At 32.8% G+C, this 13,299-nt stretch overlaps 2 protein-coding genes across 4 annotated transcripts; one reads left to right on the top strand and one right to left on the bottom strand.

Annotated features, from left to right (window-relative positions):
• Nucleotides 1-5,122: 5,122 nt before the first annotated feature.
• LOC130975552 (uncharacterized) lies at nt 5,123-7,158 on the bottom strand. The gene is made up of 2 exons (XM_057900329.1): nt 6,798-7,158; nt 5,123-6,618 (listed from the first exon to the last, which is right to left on the bottom strand). Exons 1-2 carry the CDS (start codon nt 7,156-7,158, stop codon nt 5,123-5,125), a joined length of 1,857 nt encoding a protein of 618 aa, XP_057756312.1.
• Nucleotides 7,159-8,111: 953 nt separating this feature from the next.
• On the top strand, nt 8,112-11,828 carry LOC130973519 (uncharacterized). 3 transcript variants are annotated; one of them, XM_057898084.1, is made up of 5 exons: nt 8,112-8,261; nt 8,713-10,017; nt 10,102-10,333; nt 10,630-10,712; nt 11,451-11,828. In XM_057898084.1, the coding sequence occupies exons 2-5, from the start codon at nt 8,758-8,760 to the stop codon at nt 11,520-11,522; spliced, it is 1,647 nt and encodes a 548-aa protein (XP_057754067.1). In that variant the 5' UTR covers nt 8,112-8,261; nt 8,713-8,757; the 3' UTR covers nt 11,523-11,828. The 3 variants fall into 3 exon arrangements, with proteins under 3 accessions (XP_057754067.1, XP_057754066.1, XP_057754068.1); XM_057898083.1 differs by having other exon boundaries at nt 8,708-10,017; XM_057898085.1 differs by lacking the exon at nt 8,112-8,261 and adding an exon at nt 8,297-8,434 and having other exon boundaries at nt 8,708-10,017.
• The last annotated feature ends 1,471 nt before the right edge of the window (nt 11,829-13,299 follow it).

The raw sequence follows: 13,299 nt of genomic DNA, 5'->3' as shown, positions 1-13,299 counted from the left end.
GGAATTCTATCACATCAATATTCCAATAAGAGGAATTCCATAAGCACCAAATTTCACCTACAAAACCGACCCCTTTTACAAGAAACCAAATCTGAAAAATCAAACTTACATGCAATATTATAAGCTTTCTTTCCATTAATGTGAGTTTCAAGCAAGCAGATAAGATTAGCATGGTAACAATGAGATAAATACCTTACTAACATGGAAAAACCTTTACTACCAACACCCGTACAGTTTCATGTAATAACATTCATAAATCAATAACATAGAAAGAAGACATCAACAACAAAAACTTACTAAACAGAAAAAATATTACTGGCAAAATGAACTACCACCACATCCTCCATCCCTTCACCAGAAGTCAGACATCCAGGAATCACATTACCAGGATCTGGCAGATCTAAATAGGGTAGATGACCCAAAGCCTTATTACGAAAGGCATTAGTTGCTATTGTGTTGTCTTGATTAGGGTAGTGAACTTGCACAAAAGAATTTTTTCCAATCTCGAGGCTGTCAGCACCAGAAATTTGACTTACCTGTTTAATCAGCTCTAGAGACAACCAATAATCATTTGACTTCTTTTTTGGAGATTTTGGAGTTGGTGTACTGATCACTTTCTTTTCTTTATCCATCGAAAATTTCACATGTTTTCTTCCTCTAGCATCTCCTTTGTTGGACCCCCTACACTTTTCTTTGAGGGTTCTTTACCGGTCATCATCCTTAAAGAGTTAATCGTGGGTTAGTGTCTAGCTGGGTTAGCTTTTTTAGCCTTCAATGGATCAGATTTTTTTTTACTAGATTCGGAACTTCTGTTTTGGGTTTATTAACTGGTCCATCCTCAGTAGGGTTTTCTTGGCCTAATATTCAAATTTGGAGCCTTGTGTATTGGACAGGTATTTGTTATATCTAGGACCACCCGGAGTTTTAGGATTACCTTTATGCCTTTAAGCCTTTTTGGCTAACATCCATGTCCCGAAGATCGCAAGATCCTCCCCCATCTCCAAATCTACATTCTAACATCAATTGGAAGGAATTAACTCCGAAAGATCTGTTTGCAAATTTGAATTCAAAATTGGCACACCAATTCCTTTGAATTTGCTCCTTCCATTTGCAACACATACCTCGATGTCTGTCATGTAGAAGTCTGGGCTACCGACTGTTTTCCTACATGTTTTTGTATCTCTGTACACTGCTCCATCCGGTGGCCATACTTGCCACACCCAAAACAAATTAAGTATAAGCCCTTATATGCAATTCTAAAATTTCTTCCAAGAACCTGAATTGTTGGTACTAACCGTTGTCATAAGTCAATTTTCACACAAATGCGTGTAGAGATGGTATGGTCAACTTTGAGTATAGTACCAATCTTCCCCTTACACTCTATAGGAACTGCTCTATATACAACTCTACTGGAAGATCTGAAATCTTGACCCAGACTGAAAATTTCTACACAACTTAATCAGAGGGGCATAAGAATGGTCTCCACCATTGCACTAATAGGTAGTGATCAGCCACTTGCCATGGCCCTTCAAACAAAGCATGTTGGTAATCAACTTTATCTGCATATCGAATTAGAAAAAAATCTCCAGATAAATCCAAAATCCTTACATTTCCCTTTTGGGCCCAAACCTTTTTAATCCATGATTCTATTGCCCGAAAACCAATATTCTGCCGGATGTCCATGCGGAGAGGAAGGGGAGAAGACCCTTGATTACTTGCACTAATTTGCTTGTTCGTTACGCTAGAAAAAAACTCTAGCAGAGCTTTCGTTTTCTTTTTCTCACACAACTTACGTAAAATTCGTCACTCTAATGCTTGATTTTATTTTAATTTAACATTACATAATAAGGTTACGGTATTCATTTAATGAGTTTAATAGATATATAAATGACAACATTTTACTAGTTTTTCTTCAAAATGATTAGATATCTCGTTACTGATATCAGTATCATTTCAAAGATTATATCCAATACAAATTTCAATTTCAAATAAGTTCAATTACTATAAAAGTCAAAATTAATACAAAAAAATATTCCATTAGAGTTACTCTTAGTGTATTACAAAATGCTCACAGTTGTATATTTAAAATAACTTTTCTCATATTTTGTGTATTTTTGCAAATAATGAATTATTTATTTATTTAAATAAAAAGCAAAAACATTGAATTTTAAAGTAATTGCCCATTTTCTTAACATTAATGATAATGTTCTAATATTTTTTTGTAATATGATTAATTTAGTTATAATTATTTAATTGCATATATTCGTTATAAAAGATAAATTTTTTATAAATTTTTAAAAAATTTAATAACAAAATACATTAATCTTAGCAAATTTTCTAGAAATATTATGTTTTAATTTTTTTAATGAAATTCCTTAGAACATATTTAATTGCATATACTCTTTCTGTTTATTTGTTATTTTAGCTAAACACATATTTATTTTAAAAATGTTGAAATAAGAAATCATCTAAAAAATTATTGAATATTCTATTATTAATATAAAAAGAGTAGTAAAATAGTTTTAAATATATTTGTTACGCTAACATTATATAAAATTCACATCAAATTTATTAATTAATATAATAATTTAATAATCATTATATATAGAACAACAAGAAAAAGAGAGATTTTTATCTTTTTATAAAAGTAATATTAGAGAATCAAATTTTTTAATATCAGTTAATTTTTTAAAGATAATTTTATTTATTTTAAATTTTAAATTGTAAATTATAAACCCATTGACTCTAAACATTAAATTATAAATCCTAAAAAAAGTTGACAAATATTGAGAAACAAAAATTGGTTGCTATACTTTCTATTTTTTCAAAAAAAGCCAAGCAAACAAATAAAAGAGTAGAAACTAGAACGAAAAACACGAGTTTTTTATTTTTAATATTGGGCCTATGTTAGTGTTATCCACTGAAATGACCAAAAATACGTATTTAACACCGTTGTGGGAATACAGGAAAACGTCGTTGCTGTTTTCTCAGCAACGTCAGTTTCATTCTCAACAAAACGTCGGTGACGTTTTGTGTATGCATGGTTAATACGTGGGAGAAAATATCTCCTTCTCACCGGCGTGAAGATTTTTAACCCCTTCTCTTTCCCATTTCTTCATCTTCTCTTCAGTTCTACCACAAAACGTCTCCTTCCATCTTTATCAACCTTACCCCACCAAAAATAAAGAAACCCACAAAACAAAACGGCAGCTTTCATATTGGGACCATTCACCACAACTAAACCAAAGCCTTCCATTCAGGTAAATGATTTAGTGATTGCTTTTTTTTTTTTTAACTGAAACTATGAACAAAATTTTTTTGAACTATAGACTGAGACTTTATAATTTTTTTAGGTTATTTTACTATTAATTAATAGTAAGTTAATTAATTATTAGTACTTAGTAGTAGTATTATCGGCGTTAGTATAGCATTATAGGTGTTAGTTAGTGTTGGGATTAGTTTTAGTAAATTAATTATTGTTAGTTAGTGACTTAGTTACTGTTAGGCTGTTAGCGTTAATTTAGGTTATTGTTATTTAAAATTTGAAATAGCTGTTTTAAAAAACAGAATCATCTAAGAAATTTTTTTACTTTATAATTGATTTATAACTTTGTTAATTTAAAAAACAGAATTAAAAAAGAATTAGTTAATAATTTTCAGAATTTTTTTTAACTTACGTAAAATATTAGTTTCAGTAATTATTAATTTATATTTTAGTTTTGGTTGAAATATTTAATTAATTCTGAATTATTATAAAAAAATATTTAAAGTAGAATAATTTAAAAATTATTTTAATTTTTTTAATTTACATAAAACATTAGTTTCAGTTATTATTAATTCATGCTTTTAGTGATGTTAGTTTAGTTTAGTTTTGGTTGAAATATTCTTTAGTTAAATTTGAATTATTATTAGAAAATAGAATTAATTATATAGTTATGTTACTTTTATTACTATTAATTTTGGAATGTGTTTTTAATAAAAAAATAGAATTATTAAAGATATATTAATAATAAATTTTCATATATTTCAAATATATTTTAAAAAAATATTTTAATTATTTAAATATGTCCTTTCTAATCCAGAGTTTAAAAAAGAGGAAGATGGGAAAACGTGACATCATACGTGCTGAAGATCATATTGTAAAATATCTTCGACATCCTGTATATGTAAGTAATTTTTATGTTTACTGTAGTAGTTAATAATTAGTAGTTTATTTAGTAATAATCAATTATTAGAATATGTAGTGATTTAGTAAGTGTTGAATATAATACTAGTCATGAACTGGTTATAGTAATTTACTATTAATGATTAAATTTTGTTTTCAGGGTTCAAGAAATTTGCACATGAGACACTTACACCAAATAGACTCATATGATAATAGAGTGGAAGAATAACTGAAGGCGAGCGGGTTCTATTATGTTTCTCAAATTGGGAGGATCGTGTCTCATAGGCCGACTGTAGACGCATTGGTTGAAAGGTGGCGTCCGGAAACGCACACGTTTCATCTTCCATATGGTGAGTGCACAATCACTTTGGAGGACGTCGCAATGATTCTTGGACTCCGAACTGATGGTTTGCTAGTGACTGGATCAACTGATCATAGTACAAGTGGGTTAGAAAACGAGTGCTTGGCCCAATTTGGTGTTGCTCCTGGGCCGAACGACCACAAAGGAAGTGGAATCAAGCTGGCATGGTTCCGCACCCTAAAGCGGCGCCAACATTTGACTGATCAAGTAAGTAAGGAAATTTATGTGAAATGTCACATAATGTGTCTATTTGGTACGACGTTATTTAGTGACAAGTCTGGAATCTCTGTGCACTGGAAGTATTTGCCGTTGCTTCGTGACTTTTCTCAAATTCATAAGTTTAGTTGGGGTTTTGCTTGCCTTGCGCACATGTATCGATCATTATGTCGGGCATCGAGATATGATTGCAAGGACATGAATGGTCCTTTGGCGTTGCTCCTTGTGTGGGGATTGGGTACGAGTCTTGGTCCTTGATGCACAGGCCATGTTGTTGGGTTTCCTAGTGGCCTGAATCGGGTCTTGTATACCTTTCGGATCTCACCCATCGTATAAACCTCGTGCACATACTATTTCCAATCCAGGCGCTGGTTTGCACATCAGGCAAATACATGGCGACATGGAATTCGATCCACCTGAAACTCACCACAATCACAATGCTGAAGGCGCAAGTTTACTGCAAACTCTAACCCACTTGGCATTTCGCGCACTTCAAATACCTCGTTCTGCCTATCAAATAAGTTAACTTGAATGTTTCCCGCTGAGCGCTGATTTGACAGAATTTTCTGAGTTGCATATTCAGAGAATAGTTGTCCTGCATTTATACGAGCCTCAGCCTTAGCTCTCTTCCTTGTGAACAATGCATTTAGCCTGTAAAAAGTTGCCTTAACAAGGGCTGTGACCGGAAGATTGCGTGCCCCTTTCAATACTCCATTAATGCACTCCACTAGGTTAGTTGTCATATGGCCCCAACGATGTCCACCATCATACGCCAAGGCATACTGCTGTCGAGGGATCCGGTCTAACCACTGCTTGTAAGCCTCCCCCCGCTCACATAATCTCTGGTAACGCGTATCAAATTCACGCATTGTTCTAGAATAGCCAATGTTGACAATTAGCCTCTGCAGGTGTGGTGCCTTGAAACTCCTCAAAAAGTTGGATGCTATATGTCGGATGCAAAACATATGAATAGCTATCGGATATTCCCATGCTCCATTACTATGACCCACAGCTGAGATGATTGACTCGTGTCGATCAGAGATAAGGGCAACACCATCCCGATTAACTACATGTGTTCGCAAATGGCTAAGAAAAAAGTGCCAGGCATCGGCAGTCTCACCTTCGACTATGGCAAATGCAAGCGGCACGATATTTTCATTGCCATCTTGTGATACTGCAACTAAAAGAGCTCCTTTATACTTTCCATACAAATGTGTGCCGTCAATCTGAACCACTGGCTTGCAACTTCTGAATGCTTTAATGCATGGGTAGAAAGCCCAGAAGACTCGTGTCAGAATCCGGAGATCTTCAACTAACTCATCCCCTCGATAGCCATATGCAGTTTCATACTCAACAGCTGCTGATGGTTCTTTTGCAACCATTGCTTCAAACCATGTGGGCAAAGCTTCATATGAAGATTCCCACCCACCAAATATTTTTTCCACTGCCTTTTGCTTGGCCAACCATGCTTTGCGATAACTTATCGTGTAGTTGAACTTCGATTGTACTTCAGCAATGACAGATTTTACCTTTATGGACGAGTCAGCCTCAACTAATGGCTTTATTGCTTCTGCAATTGTTTCAGAGTCCAGTTTAGCATGATCCTGAGATATGGTACTTCTGGTGCACGTGTGACTACCATTGTACCTCCTTATCACCCAACAATACTGTCTTTTCATAAGACTAACTCTGATAAGCCAATCACAACTTGTTCCATACTGTACACATTTAGCATAGAATGTTGTTGGTTCTGATTCATATACCCTATAATCAACTCCTCTTCGAATGGTATACTCTTTAACTGATGCAGTAACAGCCTCTCTAGAGTTAAATTCCATTCCAACAGCAAATTCACCGGTAGCTACAACAGCTGGGGCTGTACCAATAATAAAACAAAAATAAATCTAAATAATATTCTATTATTATTAATAATAATTAGAACAATAAATAGTAATAACAATCTAAAAATTAAAAATAACACTAACATAAAAGCAAAACAAATAATAATATTACTAATATTAAAAAAGTAAATAACAACAACAACAACAAAATTACCTGTATTGACGTACTCAGGAAATTCTGGTGCATGCATGGCATCCAGATTCAAAGCGTGCATAAAAGATGGCTCTCCATATGGATGTTGTCCGGTTAGTGCATTTGCAACATCAGCCACATCTCTTTCAACCATTATCTCATCTTCATCTATATCTTCAGTTAGACCAATAACTTCATAATTACCTTCAAACTCTTCATCGCTTTCAGTATTATAACCCACCCAGTCTATGTTGGGTTCTGGAAAGTCAACATCATCGATTTCTTCGAACTCAACATACAACTCAATAAGTGAGGTCTGTGCTCTAGTTTGATGATAGGTAAAAAACATTCTTTGCATACTATCTTCATCAGTCACATGCATTATTTGAAATTGGCCAAAACCACCAAATACTAGCACAGGCTGCCTATACAGAATATTTATGACTCTTTTTTGCACTTGATGATCTACACTTTGAGAAAGTATACTCTTAAGTCCTTCATATGTTATTGACAGAGGAACAACAATAACACATGGATTCTCACATAAAAAACTCACACCTTCATGTGTATGAGATAAAATCTGACCATTATAATATATTTTTAAACTAATATAACCCTCCATTTCATACACTCATCACACTCACTCAAATTTTTTTCACTCTCAAACTGAGCACATTTTGTAGAACAAAGCTCTCATTACTTCACTTAAACTTTACTCTCATATTCCATTTTTGCGTTTTAACACAATCCAGAACTTCTTTTATAGTTACTTTTATATTTTTTTATTTCTTCCGGCACAAAACGTCACTGACGTTTTCACAAAACGTTACTAACGTTTTTACTTTTTTACAATACGTCAACGACGTTTTTACCATAAAATAATTTAAAAATATATATTCTAACAAAACGTCACTGACGTTTTCATTAAAAAAAAAGTTAATATACAACACGTCGTTGACGTTTTGCTTAAAATAAAATTAAAAAAAAAGTTTACACATTACGTCGCTGACGTTTTCTTCCTACAAAATTTTAAAAGAAATTTAATCAAGTCGTCGATGCCGTTTTGCCTAGTTTATTATAAAAGAAAAATTACTCTGCCACAAAACGTCTTCAACGTTTTGTTTCTTTCAAAAATTTAAAGCAGGCCCATAGTGGAGTAATACACATTGCTCTCCAAATATCATTGAATAACACACGTTGTTTTCTAATATACAAATAACTGAGCCACAATTCTTTTTTCTTTTCTTTTCTTACATTTATTTTCAATAGAGAGAATATTTTGTACCTACTACCTAGTCAACGGTCAAACCTCACTATTCACTACCACACTACGAGTGTGGTTTTCGGCTTTTCGCTTTCACTTGTCACTCTTCTTCTGTAATCTGTACTTCATCTTTCAATATTCTTCAAAAAAAAAAAAAAAAGACACGTAAAGTTAACCGAGTTTCTTCAATCTGCAACTCTCTGTTGAAAATTAGAGTTCAGGTTAGCCACAAGTACCTACTTTTTAAAGTGCTTCTTTTTGTTTCTTTGTACTAACATGGTTGCTGCTAACACCTTTTCCCTTATATTTCATTGTTTTCTGTTTTCAAGTTTCTCATCTTCATCCTTATATCGTATAATAATCATAAAATAATCTGAACTGTTTTATATAAAAGGTAATTTAATGACTAATTTTTCCTTGAGCTAAAGTAAGTAGTATCCTGTAACCATGAAACAATGTTATAGAGATTTGAAAGGGGGAAAAAATAATTTGCTAGAAAACTTCATCTTACCCCCATAACCTGTTTGTTAAAATTTCAGTCATACTGGTCTCTATTTTGTGATCGTTTTCACTTTCTTTTGTGTGAGAAAAGACTTGATTGATTTTCTCTTCTGTTTTTAATTGATATGATGGCTAAAGGTGTTTTTTTTTTTTTTTTTTTGGTTAGGGAAGATGGGTTTTTGGTAGTGTTTGAAAACTGTGAAGTCAAGACAAAGAATGAAGAAGAAAGAAAGTGTGAATTTTTTGTTTAGAGAAGTACAAATGGATTGCAAGAAGAGGAGAAGGACATTGGAGAAGAATAAGGACCTTGCAACTGCTAATGAAGAAAGTTCAATTGATTCTTACAACACCCTTGCAAGACACATGGTGGAACCATCTAGTTCAAGGAGTGGTAATAGAAAAAAAGGACTGGAGCCACTCTGCGAAGATGTATACATTAGTGTGAAGAGTCCATTCAATTGTCCTGTACCAGAGGAAGATGACACTGCGTACAAGTATTGGTTGGATTATGTTTACGTTCCTGAGGAAGACGAGGAGGATGATGGTGATAGCTTATTGGTTAATGTGGCTGAGGAACCCCTGACTGGAGATGTGGCTGAGGATCCCCAATACAAATTATTTTTGGATCATGTGAAGGTTCGTGGAACATGCTATGCAATTGAGATCCCTGAGCAAAATATTTATATAGAATACCCTGATGTGGCTCTTACTGTGGCTTATGAGGCACAAAATAATGTTGGTAAGGATTCTCATGCTGTGTCTGCAAAGGCACAAAATAATGTTGGTGAATATAGTGAGAAGCGCAGGGGTAGGAAACCAAAAAATTTGAGACAAATAATTGAGGATTCTCATGTTGTCTCTCCAAAGGCACAAAATAATGTTGGTGACTATAGCCAGAAGAAGCGCAGGGGTAGGAAACCAAAATATTTAGGACAAATGGTTAAGGATACTCATGATGTATCCCCAAAGGCACAAAATCATGTGGGTGAGTGCAAGGGCAGGGGTAGGGGTAGGAAACCAAAAGATTCAGGACTAGTCGTGGTTAAGGATTTTCATGCTGTGTCTCAAAAAGCACAAAATTATGTTGGTAAGCGCAGGGGCAGGAAACCAAATGGTTTGGGAAAACATGCTGTCAAGGATACCAATGGTGATGGCAATGCCAATGTTGTGGACGTTTCTAAGGCACAAAACAATGATGGTAAATATAGCGGTAAGCGCAGGGGTAGGAAACCAAAAGAATTGAGAAACGATGCAATTAAGGATTCTAATGGCAGCTGCAATGGCGGGGCTTCAGAGGCAAAGAAGAATGATGATAATGACAAGGGTACACTCAAAGGTGAGACACCACAAAAGAATGATCACATAGCTAAGGGTGATCACATTCACCCTCCATCTTGCATAGAAATAAAGGTAAAGGAGGAGATTGAAGAGGATGATGATGATTCACTCTGCAAAAGAAGGCGAAAGGTTCCAAGTGTATGTATCTATAATTTTATATATGAATTTACCCTTACCCTTTACTTTGCATTTGATATTATGCCTTTATGTGTTGCTTTGCAGTTGAATTTGGAACATTATTGGCATGATGATAAAGCCAATGCAATGAAATACACAAAGTACAGAGAAAAACTCATGCAAGAGCTGGAGAAGCCTTACTGTGAGGAAGAGTATAAGAGGCTTTTTAAATATATGAAACATAAAAAGCTAGTCGAATACCATAAAGAGCATCGCAGCGGCCCTACGACCTGTAAGAGAAATTATCTTGGGAAATCTCTTCTTAATCATCATGTTGGTAAGTTGAATTTTTAGTACCTCCTTTTGATATGCGAGTATCTTTGTATTTTTGTCCTTGAATAGTCGCCAAATGTAGCTCAAAGCTGTATACTTCAATTTGAATTAGAACTGATTCATTCACTACAATCAATTATTCTAATAGAACATGGAATCACTTAAAAGTGACAGAGAGTACTTATCTTACCAGAATGGTCCTTAAATACATGAAATGGAAATATGCTTTTGTCCAGCTTCATTAGATGTTGTTTCAGAAAACTAGCAACAATGAGTCATACTTATATGCTTATCTTGCAGATCTGAACAAAAAACTAAAATCAGTTCGTGGTGATTATCCTAAACGTCTGACCCTCTTACGTGGATTTGTTTTTTGGTTGACGGTATGTATAATTTGATATTACAGCATCCTGCACAATTTAATTTTCTAGCTCTTCGTGCCCTGCTCAACTAATAATGTTGATCTGTCTGCTTATCCACCTAATAACATGTATAACCATAGCGCGAAATAAGTAGATTCTCTGGGAACAAGATAGAAGTTTTGCTACATGCTATTCATCACTTAAACACATTTAACATTAAGGAAAGTTGGAGACAATGAACAATCATGTTTTATAAAGGCTCACATGTTTTACAATTAATGGTATTGAACAAAATTTTCAAGAATTTCTTGACTAATTTGGAACAGTTTATAAGTTACTTTGCAATCAATTTTTCTTTTCCAATCTATTTCTACTATTTATGTAAAATATTCATGTTATTATTAATAAATATCTGTTTTTATTTCTTTGCCCACATGATCCTATTCCTAATACTTCAGAACTATATTTCTTTATAGTCTTGCATCTATGATAGAGCTGATAAATTATGATAACTCTAAGAAGTTAAGTATTGGTGAAAACACCCTTTAAATCACCAAGTTTTCTCTAGCCCTTGCCCTTTCTATAATCTATTAATACATTTGGACATTCATATGTTGATCTTTGTTGAGTTTTTACTTGTTCAAACAAGTGCCATCACCACTAGATTATTGAATCAAGAAAATTTAGCTTTCCCAAAACTTACATTGAGCCTCTATAATTATCATAATTGGTTTTAATTATTATGTTGGTTACACTCAGCATTGTGCGGATAATGAGGCGTTCAAACCATGGATCTATCCTGAATATTGTAAGCCGGCACCTAAGGTGTAAGAAGTGTTATCTGATGTATATGGTCATGTTCATTGCATGTTTTACATGGCGCCTCAGAAAGAGTGAAGGTTTTAAGAGCTAGTTTGTTAACTTTATCAGTTATTTAGTTAACTTGATCTAAAAGTTTCATATAATTTAGTTAACTTGATCTAGAAGTTTCATATACATGTACTTATGTATGTATATAAAACACTAACATTAGCTTTGGTAGAAGATGAGATTATGATTCATACTTTTAATACACTTCAAACATTCCGATTTATTACTCTTGTGCTCTTCCTTCCATTAGGTTGATAACATTTTCACAGGATCAATGATTTTTTATTTCATAAGGATTTGTTAGTTCTGGTGAAATATATACGTTGCAATATCATATAATATAAACAAATATTTGAGATGCACCGAATTAATTCAATTTTTTTTCAATGATTTTTTATTTCATAAGGATTTGTTAGTTCTGGTGAAACATATACGCTAAAACATATATGCTGCAATATCATATAGTATAATATAAACAAATATTTGAGTTACCGAATTAATTCAAATATTCTCTCTCTCTCAATATAAGATTGATATTCGATATAGGTCTAATTTGATCTAAAATCTACACATATGATTAGAATTATTAGATTTGGTGCACCTCAAATGGTATATACAAAGATTGCTGAAATGAGAAAACTTCAAAGAAAATTATGGGATTCTAATGAAGTCAAAAAATTTCTAATCTTTCACGCATCATTCACATAACATATCCTAATTTTCTTTCTTAAAAGTAGTTAAAGGTTTGCTCGACTTTCCAAATTCAAATCTTAGAATCAGTCACTTATACTTTTATGGTTATTGCTTACCCATCTTGTTAGCATTGTTTCATTGTTTTTTTCTTAATCAATTATATATTTTTATTTAAAGTTAGCTAAAAAATTTATATATTGATTATTAATTTATTATTATTCCAACTTTTAAATGCATATTTTGAAGACATCAAAGGATTATGAATTTTTTTAGTAATTTAAATTATATATATATATATATATTCATTTATATGAGAAAAATCATACTCCCAGTTTTTAATATAATAATATTTTATATTATTACAAAAGTATTTACTGATAGCAAATTAAACAATTACTTTAAATCAATAACCTGTTTGAATTATTAACAATAAATTACTAAAAAATATTTTATTATAATTTAATTAAATATATTAAATTATTTAATAATTTTAATTATTAATTTTACATAAAAAAATATACGTGAGTCTTTACTTTTTTTTTACTAGTACCAAGAAATAAAAGATCCACAAATAAAATTTTGAAAATAAATTTTTTTTTGGATTTTATCCAAAATTTAGTTTCAACTAAATAAAAGAAAATCATTTTGGATTTTATCCAAAATATAATCTCAACTTGAATAATCTATGTTCCAAAGTAAAATTTATATAAATACATATTCAAGAATAGAAAATCAAGCAAAAAACTTAAGAAAAAAAGAAGGAATGCAAGAAGTAAATAATGCAGGAATGACTGAAGAGGAAGTAAATGCTCTTTTAAATATGGATATGAACGATATCGTATATCTGTTTACCCTGGATAATCAACCACTTCATTCTTTGGACGGCAACCAACAATTCAAGACGGTTATTGATGAATGTTTGTTGGAAGCTATGGAAAACCGCCGGCGGGAGGCGGAAGCTATGAAGATGACAGAACATTATTTCTCTGGTATATCTGGTTATCAACCATCTCGTTCCTAGCCGCGGCCTCGGCCTCAGCCTCAG

Source organism: Arachis stenosperma, chromosome 4 (assembly GCF_014773155.1).
Source record: "Arachis stenosperma cultivar V10309 chromosome 4, arast.V10309.gnm1.PFL2, whole genome shotgun sequence".
NCBI classification, from domain to species: Eukaryota; Viridiplantae; Streptophyta; class Magnoliopsida; order Fabales; family Fabaceae; genus Arachis; species Arachis stenosperma.
The sequence above is the reverse complement of the archived record's forward strand: the minus strand, read 5'-3'. Positions and strand labels throughout refer to the sequence as shown.

Coding starts and splice junctions, on each gene's coding strand:
- LOC130973519 (XM_057898084.1), top strand. CDS start 8,758: ATGAAGAAGAAAGAAAGTGTGAATTTTTTGTTTAGAGAAGTACAAATG. Junction 10,334..10,629: donor TCTTCTTAATCATCATGTTG/GTAAGTTGAATT, acceptor CTTATCTTGCAG/ATCTGAACAAAAAACTAAAA. Junction 10,713..11,450: donor GATTTGTTTTTTGGTTGACG/GTATGTATAATT, acceptor GGTTACACTCAG/CATTGTGCGGATAATGAGGC.
- LOC130975552 (XM_057900329.1), bottom strand. CDS start 7,158: ATGCATGTGACTGATGAAGATAGTATGCAAAGAATGTTTTTTACCTAT. Junction 6,619..6,797: donor TCCTGAGTACGTCAATACAG/GTAATTTTGTTG, acceptor TTATTGGTACAG/CCCCAGCTGTTGTAGCTACC.